A 16,959-nucleotide genomic window follows, 5' to 3' on the forward strand; every position below is an offset into this window, starting at 1 on the left:
TGCTGGGTGATTCCATTGCCACTGGACCCGCTCATGTTTATAGTTTCGTTCCTTCAGTCAAATAAGCTTGAGTTTCTTCAATACCTTCCATAGGACGCCCCACATGAAAAATCGAGGAATAGCATGCACCTGCGCCACCGCAAGCTCTGGGTTCTATTGCTCGGCCAGAGTCGGTCAGCGACAAAAAGAACTCCAGGCATTAGACTTTCACTACTCACCAGAGAGGGAAATTATCTGTTGATTCCTTTGAACTTTGGTGTACTGACAAGAATCCGAGCTCGGGACACTTTGCTGAAACATTTACCCCGCCTCCGTTTGGATCACGTGACATGATAAAGAAAATTGTGTGGTGTCTTGCAACTAAGATTGTGTAATTTAACGATATGCTGCTGCTCTTCCCCCAATTTTGTGTTTAGTCATGTCTTTCAAGGATTTTGATAAATAGAACATGTCGTGGAGATGAAAAGCTACGAATGGAAGCGCCCAACTATAAGGTTAGAGTCACTGAGCCTAGCCGACTATGTAGCATGTGTTTCGGGACTTCATTGATTGGGAAGCAACTTTAGGCGCGCACACACCAAAATTATCCTTACTCTCAAATGGCACCCCTCTAGGCAGTAACGCGCTGTGTTTGCCGCTATCAGCGCTGATACATTAAAGGTCCCTTTCCAAGCCCATATTGACGAGGTAGTCGAGTCGTCAAGAAACCGATATGGCTTTTACGGGGTAATGGACTGATCAACAAAAGGATTAGTGAAATGATTTAAGTAATGGATCGGGATGAACACAGCAGGAGGACAACTGCCGCCAAGGTCATCATGCTTAGATTTGCTTCAGGAAGAGCCAGGACTGCTGTGGAAGAGACGGAAGACGGAAGACGGTACTTTGCTCGGCCCACAGCTACGCTATAAGCTACTACGACAAAATGCAACGGTTGGTGGAATTGACATCGCTCCAGCCGCCCAATACAATCGGCTCGGCACAATGGACACGGGATCTGTATCTTTCCCGAAGCCAACAGGCGCGACTCGAAATACTGACGGATATATTGACTGAAGCACTGTTGATGACACACATGGCCACATCCAACTGCAACAAGGCCATCAACAGTGTTCTCCCAGCAAATGGGGCAGGTAAGTCCACTGCTTTCGTGCGGGATATCTTTGACGCGCAGAAGAGTCGAGTGGGGTGATGCTATCGTTGCGCGTTTTGAAACCGAGTCGTCCGGTATCACAATTGGATTGTCTACTTTGCTTGATTAGAAGCGCATGCAATGGCTCTAGTATCAACCACACCTGGACTGTTGCCAACATGGCTGGTTATGTGTGATCCTGGAGTGTTCCGCTTGGCTTTTGGTATAACGACCGCCAAGGACGGTGAATGGTTGCGATAGGGGAGTGTGCGCGCAATGTGTCTTCGAGATGCTGTTCTCTGCTGTCTATCGGGCATCCTTGCTGCGTGATTCTATCAACTCAATTAGTGACGCCAGTCTTTTCTGACAATGTCCAATACCTACTGACCAGACTCACTGGGGTAAACACTCGACGTCTCCTTGCACCACGGGTGCTGTCACACTGAGAAATCGCTATCGGGATCTGGTGGACGCAAAAGCACATCAAACGGCCATCCAAGCACAGTCTTCAATTATTCGGATTATAGACGATCGAGTGAATATAAAGAAGTGCTCTAAATTGCGTAACATCGGTGGTAGTATCTGAAGAGCTTTCCGGTTCTGGAGACGTATGATTCTTCATTTATGGCATCCGGATTATGTTCAAAATGCGGTTCGCTAGGTTGGACTGGGTCCATTCCTAATGCTGCGGAAATATCTCTCGCTAACGAACAGTCTTCAGATCTACGGTGGCAAGATTGTGGAAAACATGTGTTTACACCGCGACGTGCGCTAATCCGTATAAGGATAGTGAACTCCGCGTGGTACGCTAAACCGACCATCTCAATGGGAGCTTGATCTTCAAACACACCCCGGCAGAGCGACGATGGCCACGGACGCGAATTTGTGGTCATCCATACGCTCCATATATTTCTACTGTTTCCTACGTCAAGGCGCTGTTTAGTACCGCACAGTGTACCTCGCCGTCGCAATGCTGATGGACCTTTCTGACGTGGACAAAGCAAAACTTGGCTGGCTCAAGAACGTGCTGCTAACTTAACTAATTGGCCCCGTATAAGCCATGCATCCAGCGATTTATTAGTTCATGAATCGACTAATGATCAATGATATGAACTACTCCGTATGGTTACCAGGCTGGTGACACTTATGGGTCGCACCACGATGGCTTGGCGAATCATTCCCAACATGGGCTAGCGTACCTCGCGGGGTAGGGTCCACCAGAGACATTGTTCTCTGGCTCAATCCACACCACACAAGGGTCACTAGGCATCTCAATCTCGTTAATTTGTCTATCGTGGTTTTGAAATTGACGCAGGTGAATGGTTTGCTCCATTGTAAACCACAGTTCAATGGTACTGACGGTGCCGTAGACCCGCCAGTGTCCACAGCTTGATATGTATGCTACTGTAATAGAGGTCTGCCAGCTCAAGCATATATTACGGGTGTTTTACTTCCCAGATCGGGCGGCAAGAATCACATCTTTGCGGGTTACCCTCATCTACCCCTATCACATCTATTCTATTCTATCGGCATCACTATGGGTACAGAGCGGAAGACCGCTGGCTACCACCGGAATGCGGCTCGGCGGAGGAAGACTATCTTTAAAAAGTGTGAAGAGTTGAGCCGGCTTGGGGTCGACCTTTGGATTATTATCGGCTCAACTGACCAAACACATGTCTTCAAATCAAGAGACCGCGGTCTGTTTGATAGGTTTGACAGGCAAGTGGTATGGAAGACTGATCCGGCTCTGCTAGCCAATACAAGGAGTATAAACTAAGTCCAAGTAGATGCTATCGTGCGCTCGACCCAAATGGCAAAAGGCTCAAAAGGATATCCTGGCACCCACCACAGCGTCTCGCCGAGTGCGCATTATCGATCGGCTGCGTGCAGACCATTCAGGTTCTGCGATAGAGGAAAGTACAACCATAGTGAAATGAGAATCCTGACTATGTCCCTACATTACCCTTGTACACAATCCGTAACATTTTCTGAAACTGCCTGTCGATGGGAGGAGAGTACAACATTCCAGGATTTTGGTTTGCATCGTAGTCGTTCATTACGATAAATCCTTTGACTTAGCCAAGATTCTGTATTATTACGTAGTGTACTATGTATATGTAATGGCATGTCCATGGTTTAGTAAACGCACGAACGGTGAATTACATCTCAGCAAGATCCAAACGAGCCACTTTCCCAAGCAGCCCGGTTGAAGGGGGGGGGAGCCACGGGTCAGAAATTGGATTTTGGTGGGTCTACGCTCTTGTATGGATCATAATTAGTGTCTGTTTGTACTCAGAGCTGGATAGTGGAGTATGCCTGGAAGACTTTGCGTATTGCCAGTGGCGCCCACCTACTGGCGATAAAGCTGAGTTAGAGAAGGCCTCGCTTCCTGCTGCATATAAAATCCCGCGATGGTCCTGTTGAAAACATATGTCGACTCTCAACCAACCCCGGAACTGCTGGATTGAATCGTTCCAATACGGACCATCCATCTCTTTGGGTAAATAAGCTCAGCTAGAACGCAACACCTTACATTCAAAATGCCCGATACAAAACGTACGAGAAAGACTGATATTGGTATTAAGCAACCTGGTATGCCGGATATAGGCTTGCAAGCGCAGAGTGGCTCACTGGGTATGTAAATACCCAACGGCGGTCAGTTCCATCTTGCTGCTGCGCAAAAAGTTTACTCTGGTCATATTTAGCTCCTCGGGAAATACTATCGCCGAATTCCTCTGAGCCCACTGCATATCGAGGACCCCAGCACCTGCATCATACTATCAATTATATCGGGCTAGCTGTCGGAGTTCTCGCGCTTGCTGTCTTGACTGCGCACCAACTTTGCGTGGCCCCTTTGACCCACCGCTTGGACGCAGTAGAAGTATTGCTTGGCAGTGCCGTGGTCTATGCCTTTGCTTCTATTGTGTGGGATGCACTGCTCTCCTGGAAACTAGCATATTCTGACCCTCAAACGCACAGCAGACTGGCATCAGCAATGATTCCATTCTGCATGCTGTGCGTGGCGGTCGGCACGTTTCTCCTCGGTTGTCTGCTGTGGTACGCAGAACGATCGGAGAATCAACGTGCGGCTTACTTTCTTGGTTTTCAGTTGGTTGCATGCTCATGCCTGGCCATAGGCTTTAATCTGCGGTTGGTAGCACTCGAGGAGGAGAGTGCTCCGGAACCTGACATGGCTCCTGGTACCTAGTGATACCCGAGTGGAACCCTGGAACCCAAGTGGAATCAGGTAGCTAGCGTTGACGAAAAGCAGCTAGCAAAGGGGAGTGAGAAAGTTGGTACCGCACATGCTGGACGCATGTGACTGCTAAATGTGCCATGCTGCATCTACTAGAGAGGTGTCTGCAGTCTTCAAACTTGATCGTATAATGTATCTATTGTATCTGAACTTGAATTGAATATTTGGTGTAAATCTGGCATTCTACATACGCACGAACCCTACATCTGTTGTCGTTTTATATTCATTAACCCACCCTCGCCTTTTGGCCATCACCGTCGCCATTCTATTCCCATATAGATCGATATGCAGTGGTTCACTACGGTGCCTGGCCGGCTTGGCTACGATACTGCCCTCCTTTTACGATATTTCTCGGCGCGACAGTGAGGATGCTAGTTCATTTATAGGTCATTCACTTTTGGACCATACAGACCAACATGGATACTTTTATCTAGCCTTATAGCTGTTGACTATGCTTGTGGGAGTGGTCTAGAAGAGAAGCCAAAGCGGAGACTGATGGGTGTAACGCCGGGCAGGAAAGGAGGGAGTTAAAGAACGCCGAGGGCCATACGCTATAGATAAGTAGTGGAGCGGATCCTGCCTTAAGGCCAATTACTGTGGGGTCACTTTATGACTGAGAATATGTTTCCATCAACTCGCGAATAGGATTATAGACCCGGCCTTCTAAATAAGGGTCAATTAAGCTGGCCCTGCAATTCGCTTTGATGCCAACGAACCAACTCTCCAGATTGCTAGGTTATCTAAATCCAATGCCAATAGACGAGAGAGGAATTTACGTTGTCTTATGACACACTCTATTTTGGAGAATCACAGCACTCTCATGGGAAGTATGTGGTGAATTTGCTGTACCCCTTGAGATACTAACCTGCCTAGATTATGATATTGTTTAGTTACGTACTGCGCTCAAGGCCGAAATCAAAATGACACTAGAACACACTTGATTCATGGCATAATTTCGTGCACCGAAGCCATCAGGTACTAAAGGCTCTGCCACGAGAAGCCCTGGCCCTCTCTGTGCTCCGGGTGCTGTGCGAAACCACACTCAAGATCACATCTGAAACAGTAGCCCGGGTCGTCATGAAAAGTGCGCCCCTTTGTTAGATACTATTTTGTCTAGAGTAGTGGCGGTACTCATATATGTAGCAATCACTCCCTGAAACCGGGAATGATCAAATCACATACAGGGTCTCAGCGACGTCTGCAATCTCGTGATGACTTCACGGCGCGTGCGGGCATCCGGACAACAAAGAATCAACAAAAACGCCCGGGAGCGAGAGAAGCGGCGGAGAGACCGGCTGGTCCAATCCACCCATGACTATGGCTGCCTGTTCGGAGCTAAAGCATACCTGATCATTCAGGACAGTCGCGGAGAGGTTACAGAGTACCAGAATTCAACTCAGTGGCCACCATCGCGAAAACAATTAGTAGGTCGCATTTGCTTGGTGATTTTCATTACAGTTAATGGAGGCTCTAGCTACACTATTTCCCCATGGCAGAACGACTAGGTCCGAAGGACTTCACAGCATCCACACAGGACCCTACCAGAACGGCAGCTCCAGGACCTTCGATACAGATACCACCGCCAGGGACAGGCGCCGACCCGTGTCAGACGGAAACTTTCTTCCCGGGCAACATCTTGAATCAGGAAGACCAACAGGGCCAGACAGCCAGAGCTGACCTACAGAATGAGATGGATGCACCGTACACGTTCGCGTTTGCCTCGGACACGGGATTTTTGGATACTCTTTTCGAGAATGGCATAGACAAGGAGCAAAGCTTGGAGCAGAAGATACCGCTGTAGTGTCCATGACTGTCTGGCGGCATTATTTTCTTTTTCATAGTCAAAGCTATCCAAGATGTCGATCATGGATAGGTGGTATCAAGATGGCTTCAGCTGGCTGTTTCCAAAAAAAAGAAAGAATCAGTCAAGACGTCTAGAGATTTGATAATTACGTCCCGGGAATCTAGTGGTTTCATGCCATTCTGTCTGTTTTGAAACCATTAATTTGTGAAGTAAAGCAGGGTTCCGTATATATCCAACTTCGCCCTGTAATATAAGGTTCACCGAGCTTGAACTTGTAAACGTCTATTTCTCTGCTACCAAGCAGAGGACCTAATGCCGTGTTATGTGCCAATAGCTATCAGTGTATTATACTTTGACTGCGCCGTATTGTAGAACAGTTGAATATATCGAAAACGCTACGTAAACTCAATATCATGGCAACAATCCATTCCCGATGTACTTTTGCTAACCAGGCAGAACTGATCTTCACTTTCTCAGACAATCTCCTTCCGTATATGGATCAGATTGGCGTCGGGCTGTCAGATGTTCACAGCTTTGAAACAGACTGCGCTGCCAAGATAAATGCGCATCCTGGCCAATGATTCAGAGTGCGGCAAGGGCGAGGTTGCACCCAAACATGACCACCGCACAACAGGTTGCTCCCAGGCTGTACCGTCCGGCCGCGCCAGAATGAACAGATCCAACAAAGGGAGTGTTCGTGGGCAAATCCCCAAGCTTGGCCTGGAGAACAAAGATAATGCCCGTGGAGACCAGGAAGCACGCCAAGCAAGCTATACTCAATAAAACAAGTATGGTCCACTTCACCCAACGGTATTGCGCCCATGAGGGCCGTATCAAAAAAAGCGCTGTAAGCATGTCCACCACGGCCAGCGCGAGCCCGGCCTCCACGGCATGCTGAGCAGCCCCCATGACTTTAGTTACGACCATCTCTCCAAGGCGTTCGAAAGACCGGATGGTGTCCCCGAGGAGTGGTAGCTGGGGGTCAGGGAAGATCTGACTGAAGTCTATGGGAAGCTGATGGCATTTTTGGTGGTCTGATGGGTACTGGACGCACATCATCCGAGTGCCGATGGACAATTGGTTGGGCAAGTCGACCCCTGCGAGACCCAACGGGAGATGTGGCGCGGCTGTGGCAATGGACTCGGCGGCACTTGTCACCGCAGAGGCCACTGCGATTCCCTGTGTCTCCACAGCAGTCACACCGTCCTGGGCAGCGCTTTCTACCGTCCCCGGTATGTCGGGCGTATCGGGTGGAAAAGGCAACCCTCGTTGCTCAACGTTAGTGGCCAGGTGACCCCAATCCATCTATATACAATTGTCAGCATCTATCCAAGGCATTGATGGGGATCATCAGTATAACAGCATCCCAGTTTAGTGCCCTGCTTCACTTACGGAGATGCTTGCTATCCCGCCTTGTTTCACCGATGGATTGGCCAACAATATGATTGCCAATACTGCAGTTGCCAATGCTCCTGCTAGAAGGACAATGCCGCTTAGTATTCGTGCTCGTCGCTTTTTCAACCCTGTAGCTGTAGTTGCAGCAATAGGGTCTAGGGCTGCGGGGGGATGTCGCGGGCCACCATCACTTGGTACGCGGAGAGTTCTGTATAGATCATTGGTATTTCCGGTTGCAAAATGAACACCATGCTGGTTATGATGGGTCTCAAATTGCCCAGTTGCTGCCATGTTGGTACACAGGGAAATGAAGAGCAAGAAGATTTGGGGGAGTGTTGAATAGGTGAAGACCCTTTTGATCCCTGAGGCGCTGAATAAATACACCGGGCGGAAAGGTACCAACGCCGTAATATGTGCGGCCATATCCCTGGCAGTCTGTGATCACCATCCTCCAGAATCAGTTGGAGGAAAGCCATTTCAGTGGGTACTAGATTCCCTGGCTTCTCTGGAAAGAATTGTGCTGTTGCTTTCCAGGAAGTTCTAAACTGGTGTGCATTGGAGGGATGTGATGGTGGCGAGGGCGAGCTATGTACAACGTATCCTTGGATCTGTCTCGCATCACGTTAATGATAGCAGATACATGAAGTGATGGATTCTATGTTCCATGGATCAAATCACCTGGTAATCTCTATAAAGCCGAAGAAACCTACTGCACTGTACATATCTGCTTTGATCAACCACCATCTGAACTATCTTACGTTCTACACTTGACAGTTAGTAGCTACAGGTAGCTCTTGATATCGATCATGGAGAACAGGGTGCCTCCCTCGCGCCCGTCCACCCCTACTGCCGCTTACGAACATGCCATTGGCTCCACTATGCCGGTCGACATGATTGATTTGTCTCCGCGATCAATGATGAAAAGCAATCCACGCAAGCGCGCGAGGTCTCCTATCAATGAGGGACCTACAATATTGGCCGCCAAGAGATTAAAACAGGAGCTCGAGCTCACCCCAATCAACGGAAAGACTCCTCACCATCCGGCGCGTCCTCAACACCCCTTAATTTTCCCACACCAGGGACCAACACCGACATCCAAGCAATGGCAATCTCGTGCGGATCAGACTCTAACAGAGGGGCCTCAACCCAGTGGACTTACTCTCAATCTGCTACAGGGATCATCTCGACGCAACGCTGTGGCGCGCCTGATGCCCTCACCATTTCCACGACACACCCGGGAGGAGGAAGAACGGCTGTTCAACGAAATAGCTCATTGGTACAAGCAGTATGTCTACTCCACATGCGAGAACACCTTGTGGTCTTTTTTTAACTAGGTTAGGTTTCGTCTGCAGATGTGGTCGCCGGTCGCTTCCATGATGGGGATTCGCTGGGAACAGGCAGAAGATCTGAGCTGGCAGATTGGAAGAGCAGAGCTAGGTCGTCGGACGGCCCTTGACCAGTCCTCGACTGATGGCCAGTAGTTTGTCGCGCGGAGGAAGTAGGCACTGTCTGGTAATCAAGATACTGCATTAATAGCTACCTTTTTGTGTGTACATATATACTATCTATGTATTTTTCCCGCTCCATAGAATTGGGATATCTACCACACTGGGTATGCTATATGGACTGGGTATATAAGATCCTCTGGACTACTCTTTCGATTAGTATACGTTATGGGTTGCATTGCCGTCCGTCTTAGGTCGAGTGGCTCTGGCTGGAAGCTGTTACTGTATTTTTTTCATTATACACCTTCATCCTGCCAAGTACCTTTAATCAACTGTACGGTGACGAAATAACTCCAAATGCGGAGTAACGCCTGGGAATATGTAGAGAGTGGTACCAACCTTAGTCTACCACGCGAGATTCACTATCCCCAAATTGGTTTAGTGTACCTCGCGGGGTAAGACGATTCACAGAAATAAAGTTCCAGCCACCGACGACACATCCATCTCGGCCCTGGGCGAAATGCGCGTCTTGGCTGACTTGGTTCGCATATTGTAGGACGTATGTATAACTAATACACAGGTTATAATAGATATTGTTGCAGGTTTCAACGAATGATTATCACGTAGCGGGACCTCTCAACTATCTAGTAGCTTATGGTTCTAATCCCCACTAACAGTTGATACTGGACAGTATATATCTCTGGAGAGGGGATTTCATTGTGCTTGAAAGGCACCTTAACACGCAGCTCGCGCCTTACCAGTTTAACACCGACCCTATCGATTCTTAGTCCTTCAACGTTCAACGGCAATGGATTTTACTCCAACCACTATTTCCGATCAATGCGCAGAGATAGTCAAAATTGTGAATGTGATCTATGGCCGCTTGGCTCGAGTGGTCGCCCTGAAATTGGAGCTGAAAGAGACATCCGTTGATTTCCACGGCATATTTATACAGGCCGACGACCAAAATGATTATATCGAAGGGCTGTGTCGAGGCTCCCTCCATTTTGTCTCGTGTTTAATATCCAGGGCATGGCACGAACAGATCGAGAACTTGCCGGTAGTTGAAATGGCTCATCTGCATTTGTGCAACGCCCTGGAGCCATTCTATCAAATCCAATGTGATGTGCGCAGACTGCTGGCCTTTCTTTCAATCAGGCAACAGAATGCCGTGTCTACAAAGGCGGGTATCGCTGCAAAGGTGCGTGCCCAGGACGCTCGAGTCGACCGCATTGAAACCGACCTAGACTGGGCAATGGTTCTTCAACAGCACCTTCACCTGATGAAGACGCGATGGATTTCGGGTGCAAGAGGCAGACGACGTGACCCTTTGATACAACGCAATGCCAGAGACAGGAGTGGACGCGTGCGTCATTTCTTTGGGAGGTGGGTATCAGGACAAGGACTTTCCGAGAATCAATGAGAGGATGATTAGGGACTTCTATTCAAATGGTACTGTAATACGGATATCGATAATTCTCGTCTTTTCCAACGCCGCTCCATATTGCCCCAACCGTGAAAAAAAAAAGACATGCATGGCGCCAATAATGCCGAGGTGAAACATGGAACGGTGGAAAGAGGACTGCTGGAGACGAATCATGTCAGCATGTATCTATCCCAGAATCTCTAATGCAGATATTATAATACGCAGAAATCTTTATTCCAGAATCGAGATAAGAGTACCGGTCTTCTATTCCCAGGAAATACGTTTGGTCCGGCCCAATTCACAGCCATATGCGCTTAATATCACAATGAACTACCCACATGCTGGTTTGCGACCGACGCATTCAGTCATAGAAAAAGGTAATGGATCTGACTTCAAGGCGAGGCCAAATTTTGGTACAAAACCTAGCTATTCCTATTCCAATGCCGTCCACTGCATGCCTGTTCATTACACGTACTAGTGAGCTGCGCATTCCTCTCTTAGCAAAACCTCCTGCCTTCCCAGGTGGTGTAGTTCCCACCTTTGAGGCGCAGAAATTCATGATCAGCTGCTAACTAGGTGTAAGATCATTCGCTACACTTTCCTCGCCTATTGCATCAATTTTCAGTCGACCCAGACAACCAACGCTCAGCCTGTCGATTAAAACGTATAATAGAAGACCACGCGACCTGGATTGCCCCTCTCTTTGCTGGATAAAACTAAGCTGCTGGGATACACTCGTCATTTCGTCCGTTGAGTGACTACTATGCACTGGGCTAGATATAAGCGGTACTGGTACCAGAAAATCCCCAAAATCGAAACTCTCAAGAGGGCATGTTCTGCTGTGCGTACTAGTTGGCGATCATAAACAGCATCTGCGAAAGGCCGACCCCCAGCAAATTCCATATTCCAGTCCCGCTACAATGATATGCTGCTGGAACAGGAGAATGTTCCCTGGTTCCATAATATATTAGCAAGCGGCTTTGCGTGGATACTGCTGGCTGGATACTTGGTATTTCCTGGAACATTCACACCGCTTCGTGACTCAGAAGCCTTGCAGGCTATGGCATCCCAGAATGCAGTTAGTTCTGCTGTCTACTACTCGGTTCAAAATATGCCATTGTTAGGACTCGCTGCCACGTGCTGCATCGTGGGCGGGGCCGGCTCTATCTGGTTATGGTGGCAGTGGAGGACGAATTACCTTTGGCCAAACCAGCATCTTTTCATGTGAGCTGTCCTTTAGTGATTACTGCGTGCAGAGGTGCAGGGGACTGACAGTTCTTACAGTCCCACCCTCATCCACTCTGCCACCGGTTTTGTGAATACATGCGTCAGTGTTTATACCGCCCGTCAAGGAACGTGGTCGGTCTCGGCAACAGTCACCGCGGCAGTAACCGGAGCTTGGACGAGTCTGGGGGCGATCATGGTTCTGATCTATCACCTCCTTCTTCAGAAAGTGAAAGAGGAGCACAACTTCAAGCTAGCCAATGCTTGTGCAGAAGAAAATCGCGGGCCGATCCATACCAGCTGTCGATCGTCTTCAGACGATTCATGCCATAGGGAGTCCCCGATGAGCCTATGCTCTAATATCAAATATGTCCCAGCTTTCACCTGGGCTACCACAATGGCCAAATATGCGGTGTCTCCACGTCTGAACGAAGATATAGCATCGGCTCCCTATTTTACCCTGTGAACTGGTTATAATATGTACAATGGTGAGAACTCATTAAGCTCTACTGCAAGGGGGTAGTCAATTAAACGGACTGTCTAACAACACTACACACTAGATTGGGCTGGAATATCTCACTTTACAGTAGCAAGCTGTATTTCGAGCTTGTGGTACAGTGAAGCATGCAATGGTAATTGTTTAAAAAAAAAAGAAAACCATGTCGTATTGTTTAGCTCACTCCGCGACGTGCGCTAATCCACATAAGGATAGTGAACTCCGCGTGGTACGCTAAACCAACCATCTCAATAAGAGCTCGATCTTCAAACAACACAACCCAGTAGAGCGACGATGGCCACGGACGTGTGGTCATCCAAACATTCATATATTTCTACTGTTTCCTACATCAGGGCGACGGTCAGTATCGCACAGTGTACCTCCTCGTCGCAATGCTGATGGACCTTTCTAAAGTGGGCAAATCAAAACTTGGCTGGCTCAAGAATGTGCTGCGAACTTAACTAATCAGCCCTTTATAAGTCATGCATCCCGCTATATAATTAGTTCATGAATCCACTAATAGTCAATTGAACTATGATTACCAGGCTGGTGACGCTTCTGGGTCGCACCATGATGGCTTGGCGAATCCTTCCCAACATGGGCTACCCACACAAGGATCACTAGGTATTTCAATCTCGTTACTTTGTCTATCATGGTTTTAAAATTGACGCAGGTGGATGGTTTGCTCCCTTGTTAACCACAGCTCAATGGCACTGACGGTGCCGTAGGCTTGCTTGTGTCCACAACCTGATATGTATGCTATTGTAATAGAGGTCTGCCAGCTGAAGCATATATGGACATATTATACTGTACCAATCTCCTCCCGTCATTCTATTAAATTACTGGTGTTTTAATTGCTAGATCGGGCGGCTCGAAGCTCTCCTTGTTTGAGCATCTAGTCTTCTATTCTCAGAATCAAAAGAGGTGTGGGGACTACCTAGTATGATATTATCAGTATTCACTTGCAGGGTTACAATGGAAGTTTATCTAAACATATATGTAGCAGGGACCTTGTCATCAGTAAAATATTTTGAGAATGAGTATTTCATCAGGCCGCTCGTTGCGTAGATAATACCACTTTGCATCTGGATCATATAAAGGATAGACGTCTCTCCAATAAATGTTCTTGCTATGTGACAAAAAGGTTTTCTGGTCGAACGGTGCTGCCATCGCACTCGGCAAGGGGCAATCCTCAATTGGATGATCGTAAGTTACCCACATGCTTCACATAATCAGCCCTGTTCGACAACGTAGACAAAGTGGAATGTTACTTGAGAATCCTAACACGGCCTTCAATAAGACTATCTGCCTCATCTTCCTCCCACAATCGGACTCGTTTTAACGCACCAGCCGGCCTTTGATCTAACGTCACCAGTAAAAGAAAATGTTGTCAGAAAGCGTCATGTACCAATATGCACGCCTCTAGCAGGAGGCAGCGCTAGCGAACTATTTGCCACGTCAACCAGTTTGGACTGAAGTTCAGACTTATTGGACCGGATACAATAATCGAAGAACAACGAACGATCTCCGCCGTCAGCATGGTGTTTCAGAAATGCCTCAGCCCCCAGGTAAAAGACCCTTGCCACCTCTTTCAGGTCGCCGACATGGAAGGGGCTAAAAATATGACGAATGAAGCGTAATCCATGCTGATCGAGGGTGAACCCGTCTTCGCTTCCTCGGACGTCTGTGATGAGTTCCTGTGGACCGTGCATGAAGCCGATGTTTGCCTTTTGCGAGTCGCGAAGCCATGGCATATGGCTGACGATCATATATGGCTTTTCCGAGCTGAATATATCACCCATTGCGCGTATCTCAAACTCTGCATTTGATGACGGGGCGACATAGTAGGAAGAATAGGTTCGCAGTCGAGCACCCTGTTCAGTGCGTAGAATAGTAAGTTTTATCTATACCTCTAATACCCCCGCCAGTTCTCCCATGAAGCCATTCGTGTATAATTCCACGGTGCCGCCAAAGTTGGCGCAGCGCAGCAGGACGTTGATTCTATCAGGACACCCATGCGGATTGCGGGCATCAAGACGTCAAGCACCAGCCTCGTGAGTGCCAGAAAAAAGAAACTCATATGCATACAGAGAGATAACGGTCTGCTCGCATGAATTGTATCTGTTCAATTAGCAAGCCTCCACATGTCCGGAAGCCGATTGGCGATTCAACTGGTTACCAACTCACCGGCTGAAAAGCAAACACCGTAGATAATGAAGCCTAAGGCTGAACTTATTAGTACCACCAGCCATGGCATCCGTTGTTGTTCTTTGGAAGATATTGTTGAGCTTCCAAATTGTAAGAGGCAGTGAATACAGCAAGTTCACGTCCTGGTTATTTCCGCTGAGAATATCCTACTCGACGTAGCATTGAACGGCACTTGATAGCTACCCGTTTCTTTTGCCAGACTACTACACTGCAAACATGTACTCTTCTTCCAAGATATGCATATTGATTTTTATTGTTGGGCCCACAATGTCACACAGCAAAAATGGACTCGCCGTCCGACAGCTCTACGAACTCCTCGCCCTCGAAGAATTGGGCAGAAAAGCTCGACGAGGCAAACGCCGAACAGCACGCATTGGGGCAGCGGCCGCGGAAGAAGATTCTTGAGGAAGATGAGAAGCAGCATTCAGCCTCGGACCTGGCGCCTATGGACTGCGCAGGATGTATCCCGCCGACTCCCAGTGCCGCAGCTTAACCATGGAATTGTTTGTCATTGATCAATATCTACTATTGTGCTAGTCTCAACTCAGCGGGTATTTTTATTAGGGCATGGATAACCTAAGACCATCCAAAGCCTAGTAAATAAGACTGTAGAGAACCACCGATGTGGCAATACTCTGGATACTCCGACTTAATATTGTCAAAGCTTGAGACTGATTCGCCTGCCACTTCAACCTCAGTTCAGACATTATAATAACAGAAAGCGAAATAGACAATGCTTTGGTATCTAGATTCTCAGAAAGCGTTGAGACAGAGCTTGCAAATAGACGTAGTGCCGGGCGTCTTTCAAACAGCTCCCCATTTTCACTACCATCGTGGGCCCATCTCAGCCCAGTCACCTTTCTGGTAATCGAATCTCGCTGGAATCGAACCAGGTAGTGGGATGCCGCAAAAATATTTCGTCCTCGCTCGTTCTGTCCACGCGGGGAGATGAACCAACTGAAAACGTCATCGTGGGAGTGATTCAGATCGAATTCCTCCTCGGGGAGACCTTGGAATTGAAGTTTGAGCTTTCCATCTTCGAAAATAACCAAAAGCTTAAATGTCTTCGCGCCATTCTCATATACCCCAGAAAAGCCATCTAGAGCTGCTGGAGCCGAATTGGGCCGCTGTAATGCTGCCAAGTCGTTGACGGTTTTCGCGCACCATTTCTGGTAGGAAAACACGGCTTCATGCGCGAGCTGGACATATGGAGTATCTGTGTCCTCTTCGAAAAGGACATCAATGATCGATTGAGCAATCCAATCAGGCACATCGGATAGACCGTATGCGTTTGCGAGAACCACCACTCCACTCGAACTGTCTGGGAAGAGATAAACGGCTGACGTCGCACCGGGTACATTGCCTTGGTGGTATATCGTTAGGCGTGAAGGCGAGCTGCGCCCAACAATGGGCATATTTTTCACCAGCCCCGGATTCAGGCCGATTGCGCCCAGTTCGCCTGGCAGTTGAGTCCTGATCCATCCCAGACCGTAGGTCTGTTCGTTCAAAGATCGACGCTGGCTGGGGAAAAAGGTATGACCCGTTAATAATGTTTTCAGTTGTTTCAATGGCGACTGGTTTTTCTCCGCACTGGTGTTTCCTCTAAGCTGCTGCGATGCCGCGTTCAGAACTTCCTGGTAAAAGACAAGAAGATCATCGATTGAGCTCCAAATTCCACCCGAAGCAATCATTTGCGAGTTCTCAAAGTAAAGTGGCCGTGCATTTCTGACCGCTGTTCCATCCTCAGAAACCATATACAATTTGGCGGTATTCGGTGCCGTCTTTCGGTCAGCTTCAACCCCAGTTCGATTCATTCCCAAGGGTTTGGTTATGTATGTTTCGAGTAGGTCGCCGTAGTTCATGTGTGTTTTCAGGCTCATTAATTTAGACGTCAAACTATAGCCGAGGTTGTTGTACTGCATCGTTGACCTAAACGGATAGACAGATGGAAGACCGCCGAATGTTGCAGTAAGACTGCTGTCAATTAGGAGGGGCTGATCATGGAAATAAAACGTCTCTCCCCCTATGATCCCCGTCCTATGAGACAGGAGGTCGATGGCATTCGCATTTTGTTCGACCTGCGGCGAAGTGCTGCGAAAATCCGGAAGATTCTCGCGAATTGCAGATTCCCAGTCCAGGAAGCCTTCATCAACAAGGCCACCGTAGATAGCTGCCGTAAATGCTTTGGACAAGGAGCCAATGGGGAATATTGTGTCACTTGTTGAAGGTAATTTCTCCTCGAGATCACGATATCCAATCGAGTGACGCAAAACAACTTCCCCTTCATAGAAAGCTCCAACCGACACTCCGGGGACCCCAGATATGTCTGCTATCTGAGTCCATATTGGAGCCAGGAGAGCGAGGGCTGCTGTAATGTTCTTCATCAATCCCTTTCTTCCCTATCTCGACCCTGCTGTCTTTTCCTTACGGAACAACCTATGTCAGCTAATTTTGTATCATCATAATAAGGGCCACTCTTAATGGATATTGAGCTTAGCACATGGAGGTCATAGACCCATAATACACCGATGACACCTAGTCCCGTGATGAACACACAAACAAGAAGTGGGGGG

The 16,959-nt window shown here is 48.1% G+C and overlaps 9 protein-coding genes across 9 annotated transcripts; 6 read left to right on the forward strand and 3 right to left on the reverse strand.

The window, feature by feature from the left end:
- Positions 1-531: 531 nt before the first annotated feature.
- On the reverse strand, positions 532-1,593 carry ASPWEDRAFT_304194 (uncharacterized protein). The gene is made up of 3 exons (XM_040833403.1): positions 1,517-1,593; positions 1,296-1,464; positions 532-1,245 (listed from the first exon to the last, which is right to left on the reverse strand). Exons 2-3 carry the CDS (start codon positions 1,447-1,449, stop codon positions 764-766), a joined length of 636 nt encoding a protein of 211 aa, XP_040683291.1. The 5' UTR covers positions 1,450-1,464; positions 1,517-1,593; the 3' UTR covers positions 532-763.
- An 805-nt stretch (positions 1,594-2,398) lies between these two features.
- ASPWEDRAFT_46804 (uncharacterized protein) lies at positions 2,399-3,054 on the forward strand (the record flags this gene model as incomplete). The annotated part of the gene is made up of 3 exons (XM_040836846.1): positions 2,399-2,447; positions 2,503-2,858; positions 2,920-3,054. Coding segments are annotated over exons 2-3 (225 nt in total), but the record flags the coding sequence as incomplete, so codon positions are not given.
- A 939-nt stretch (positions 3,055-3,993) lies between these two features.
- Positions 3,994-4,414, forward strand: ASPWEDRAFT_46808 (uncharacterized protein; the record flags this gene model as incomplete). Its single annotated transcript, XM_040836847.1, has 1 exon — positions 3,994-4,414. A coding segment is annotated over exon 1 (194 nt), but the record flags the coding sequence as incomplete, so codon positions are not given.
- Positions 4,415-5,599: 1,185 nt separating this feature from the next.
- On the forward strand, positions 5,600-6,189 carry ASPWEDRAFT_177801 (uncharacterized protein; the record flags this gene model as incomplete). The annotated part of the gene is made up of 2 exons (XM_040831717.1): positions 5,600-5,812; positions 5,863-6,189. 2 exons carry the CDS (start codon positions 5,600-5,602, stop codon positions 6,187-6,189), a joined length of 540 nt encoding a protein of 179 aa, XP_040683294.1.
- A 432-nt stretch (positions 6,190-6,621) lies between these two features.
- On the reverse strand, positions 6,622-8,015 carry ASPWEDRAFT_188456 (uncharacterized protein). Its single transcript, XM_040832229.1, has 2 exons — positions 7,585-8,015; positions 6,622-7,497 (listed from the first exon to the last, which is right to left on the reverse strand). Exons 1-2 carry the CDS (start codon positions 8,008-8,010, stop codon positions 6,775-6,777), a joined length of 1,149 nt encoding a protein of 382 aa, XP_040683295.1. The 5' UTR covers positions 8,011-8,015; the 3' UTR covers positions 6,622-6,774.
- A 378-nt stretch (positions 8,016-8,393) lies between these two features.
- On the forward strand, positions 8,394-9,068 carry ASPWEDRAFT_177803 (uncharacterized protein; the record flags this gene model as incomplete). The annotated part of the gene is made up of 2 exons (XM_040831718.1): positions 8,394-8,872; positions 8,927-9,068. The coding sequence occupies 2 exons, from the start codon at positions 8,394-8,396 to the stop codon at positions 9,066-9,068; spliced, it is 621 nt and encodes a 206-aa protein (XP_040683296.1).
- Positions 9,069-9,840: 772 nt separating this feature from the next.
- On the forward strand, positions 9,841-10,455 carry ASPWEDRAFT_33266 (uncharacterized protein; the record flags this gene model as incomplete). Its single annotated transcript, XM_040833750.1, has 1 exon — positions 9,841-10,455. The coding sequence occupies one exon, from the start codon at positions 9,841-9,843 to the stop codon at positions 10,453-10,455; it is 615 nt and encodes a 204-aa protein (XP_040683297.1).
- Positions 10,456-11,353: 898 nt separating this feature from the next.
- ASPWEDRAFT_122438 (uncharacterized protein) lies at positions 11,354-11,686 on the forward strand (the record flags this gene model as incomplete). Its single annotated transcript, XM_040829160.1, has 1 exon — positions 11,354-11,686. A coding segment is annotated over one exon (333 nt), but the record flags the coding sequence as incomplete, so codon positions are not given.
- A 1,518-nt stretch (positions 11,687-13,204) lies between these two features.
- ASPWEDRAFT_88346 (uncharacterized protein) lies at positions 13,205-13,911 on the reverse strand (the record flags this gene model as incomplete). Its single annotated transcript, XM_040839582.1, has 3 exons — positions 13,205-13,400; positions 13,450-13,540; positions 13,587-13,911. Coding segments are annotated over 3 exons (612 nt in total), but the record flags the coding sequence as incomplete, so codon positions are not given.
- Between the last annotated feature and the right edge of the window lie 3,048 nt (positions 13,912-16,959).

Source organism: Aspergillus wentii (assembly GCF_001890725.1).
Source record: "Aspergillus wentii DTO 134E9 unplaced genomic scaffold ASPWEscaffold_11, whole genome shotgun sequence".
NCBI lineage: Eukaryota > Fungi > Ascomycota > Eurotiomycetes > Eurotiales > Aspergillaceae > Aspergillus > Aspergillus wentii.

Excerpts from the sequence above, each read along its gene's own strand:
- ASPWEDRAFT_304194 (XM_040833403.1), bottom strand. The coding sequence starts at position 1,449 with ATGCCCGATAGACAGCAGAGAACAGCATCTCGAAGACACATTGCGCGC. Across the intron at positions 1,246-1,295 it reads CCATGTTGGCAACAGTCCAG|ACAATCCAATTGTGATACCG; the intron begins GTGTGGTTGATA and ends CAAGCAAAGTAG.
- ASPWEDRAFT_188456 (XM_040832229.1), bottom strand. The coding sequence starts at position 8,010 with ATGGCCGCACATATTACGGCGTTGGTACCTTTCCGCCCGGTGTATTTA. Across the intron at positions 7,498-7,584 it reads GCGGGATAGCAAGCATCTCC|ATGGATTGGGGTCACCTGGC; the intron begins GTAAGTGAAGCA and ends AATTGTATATAG.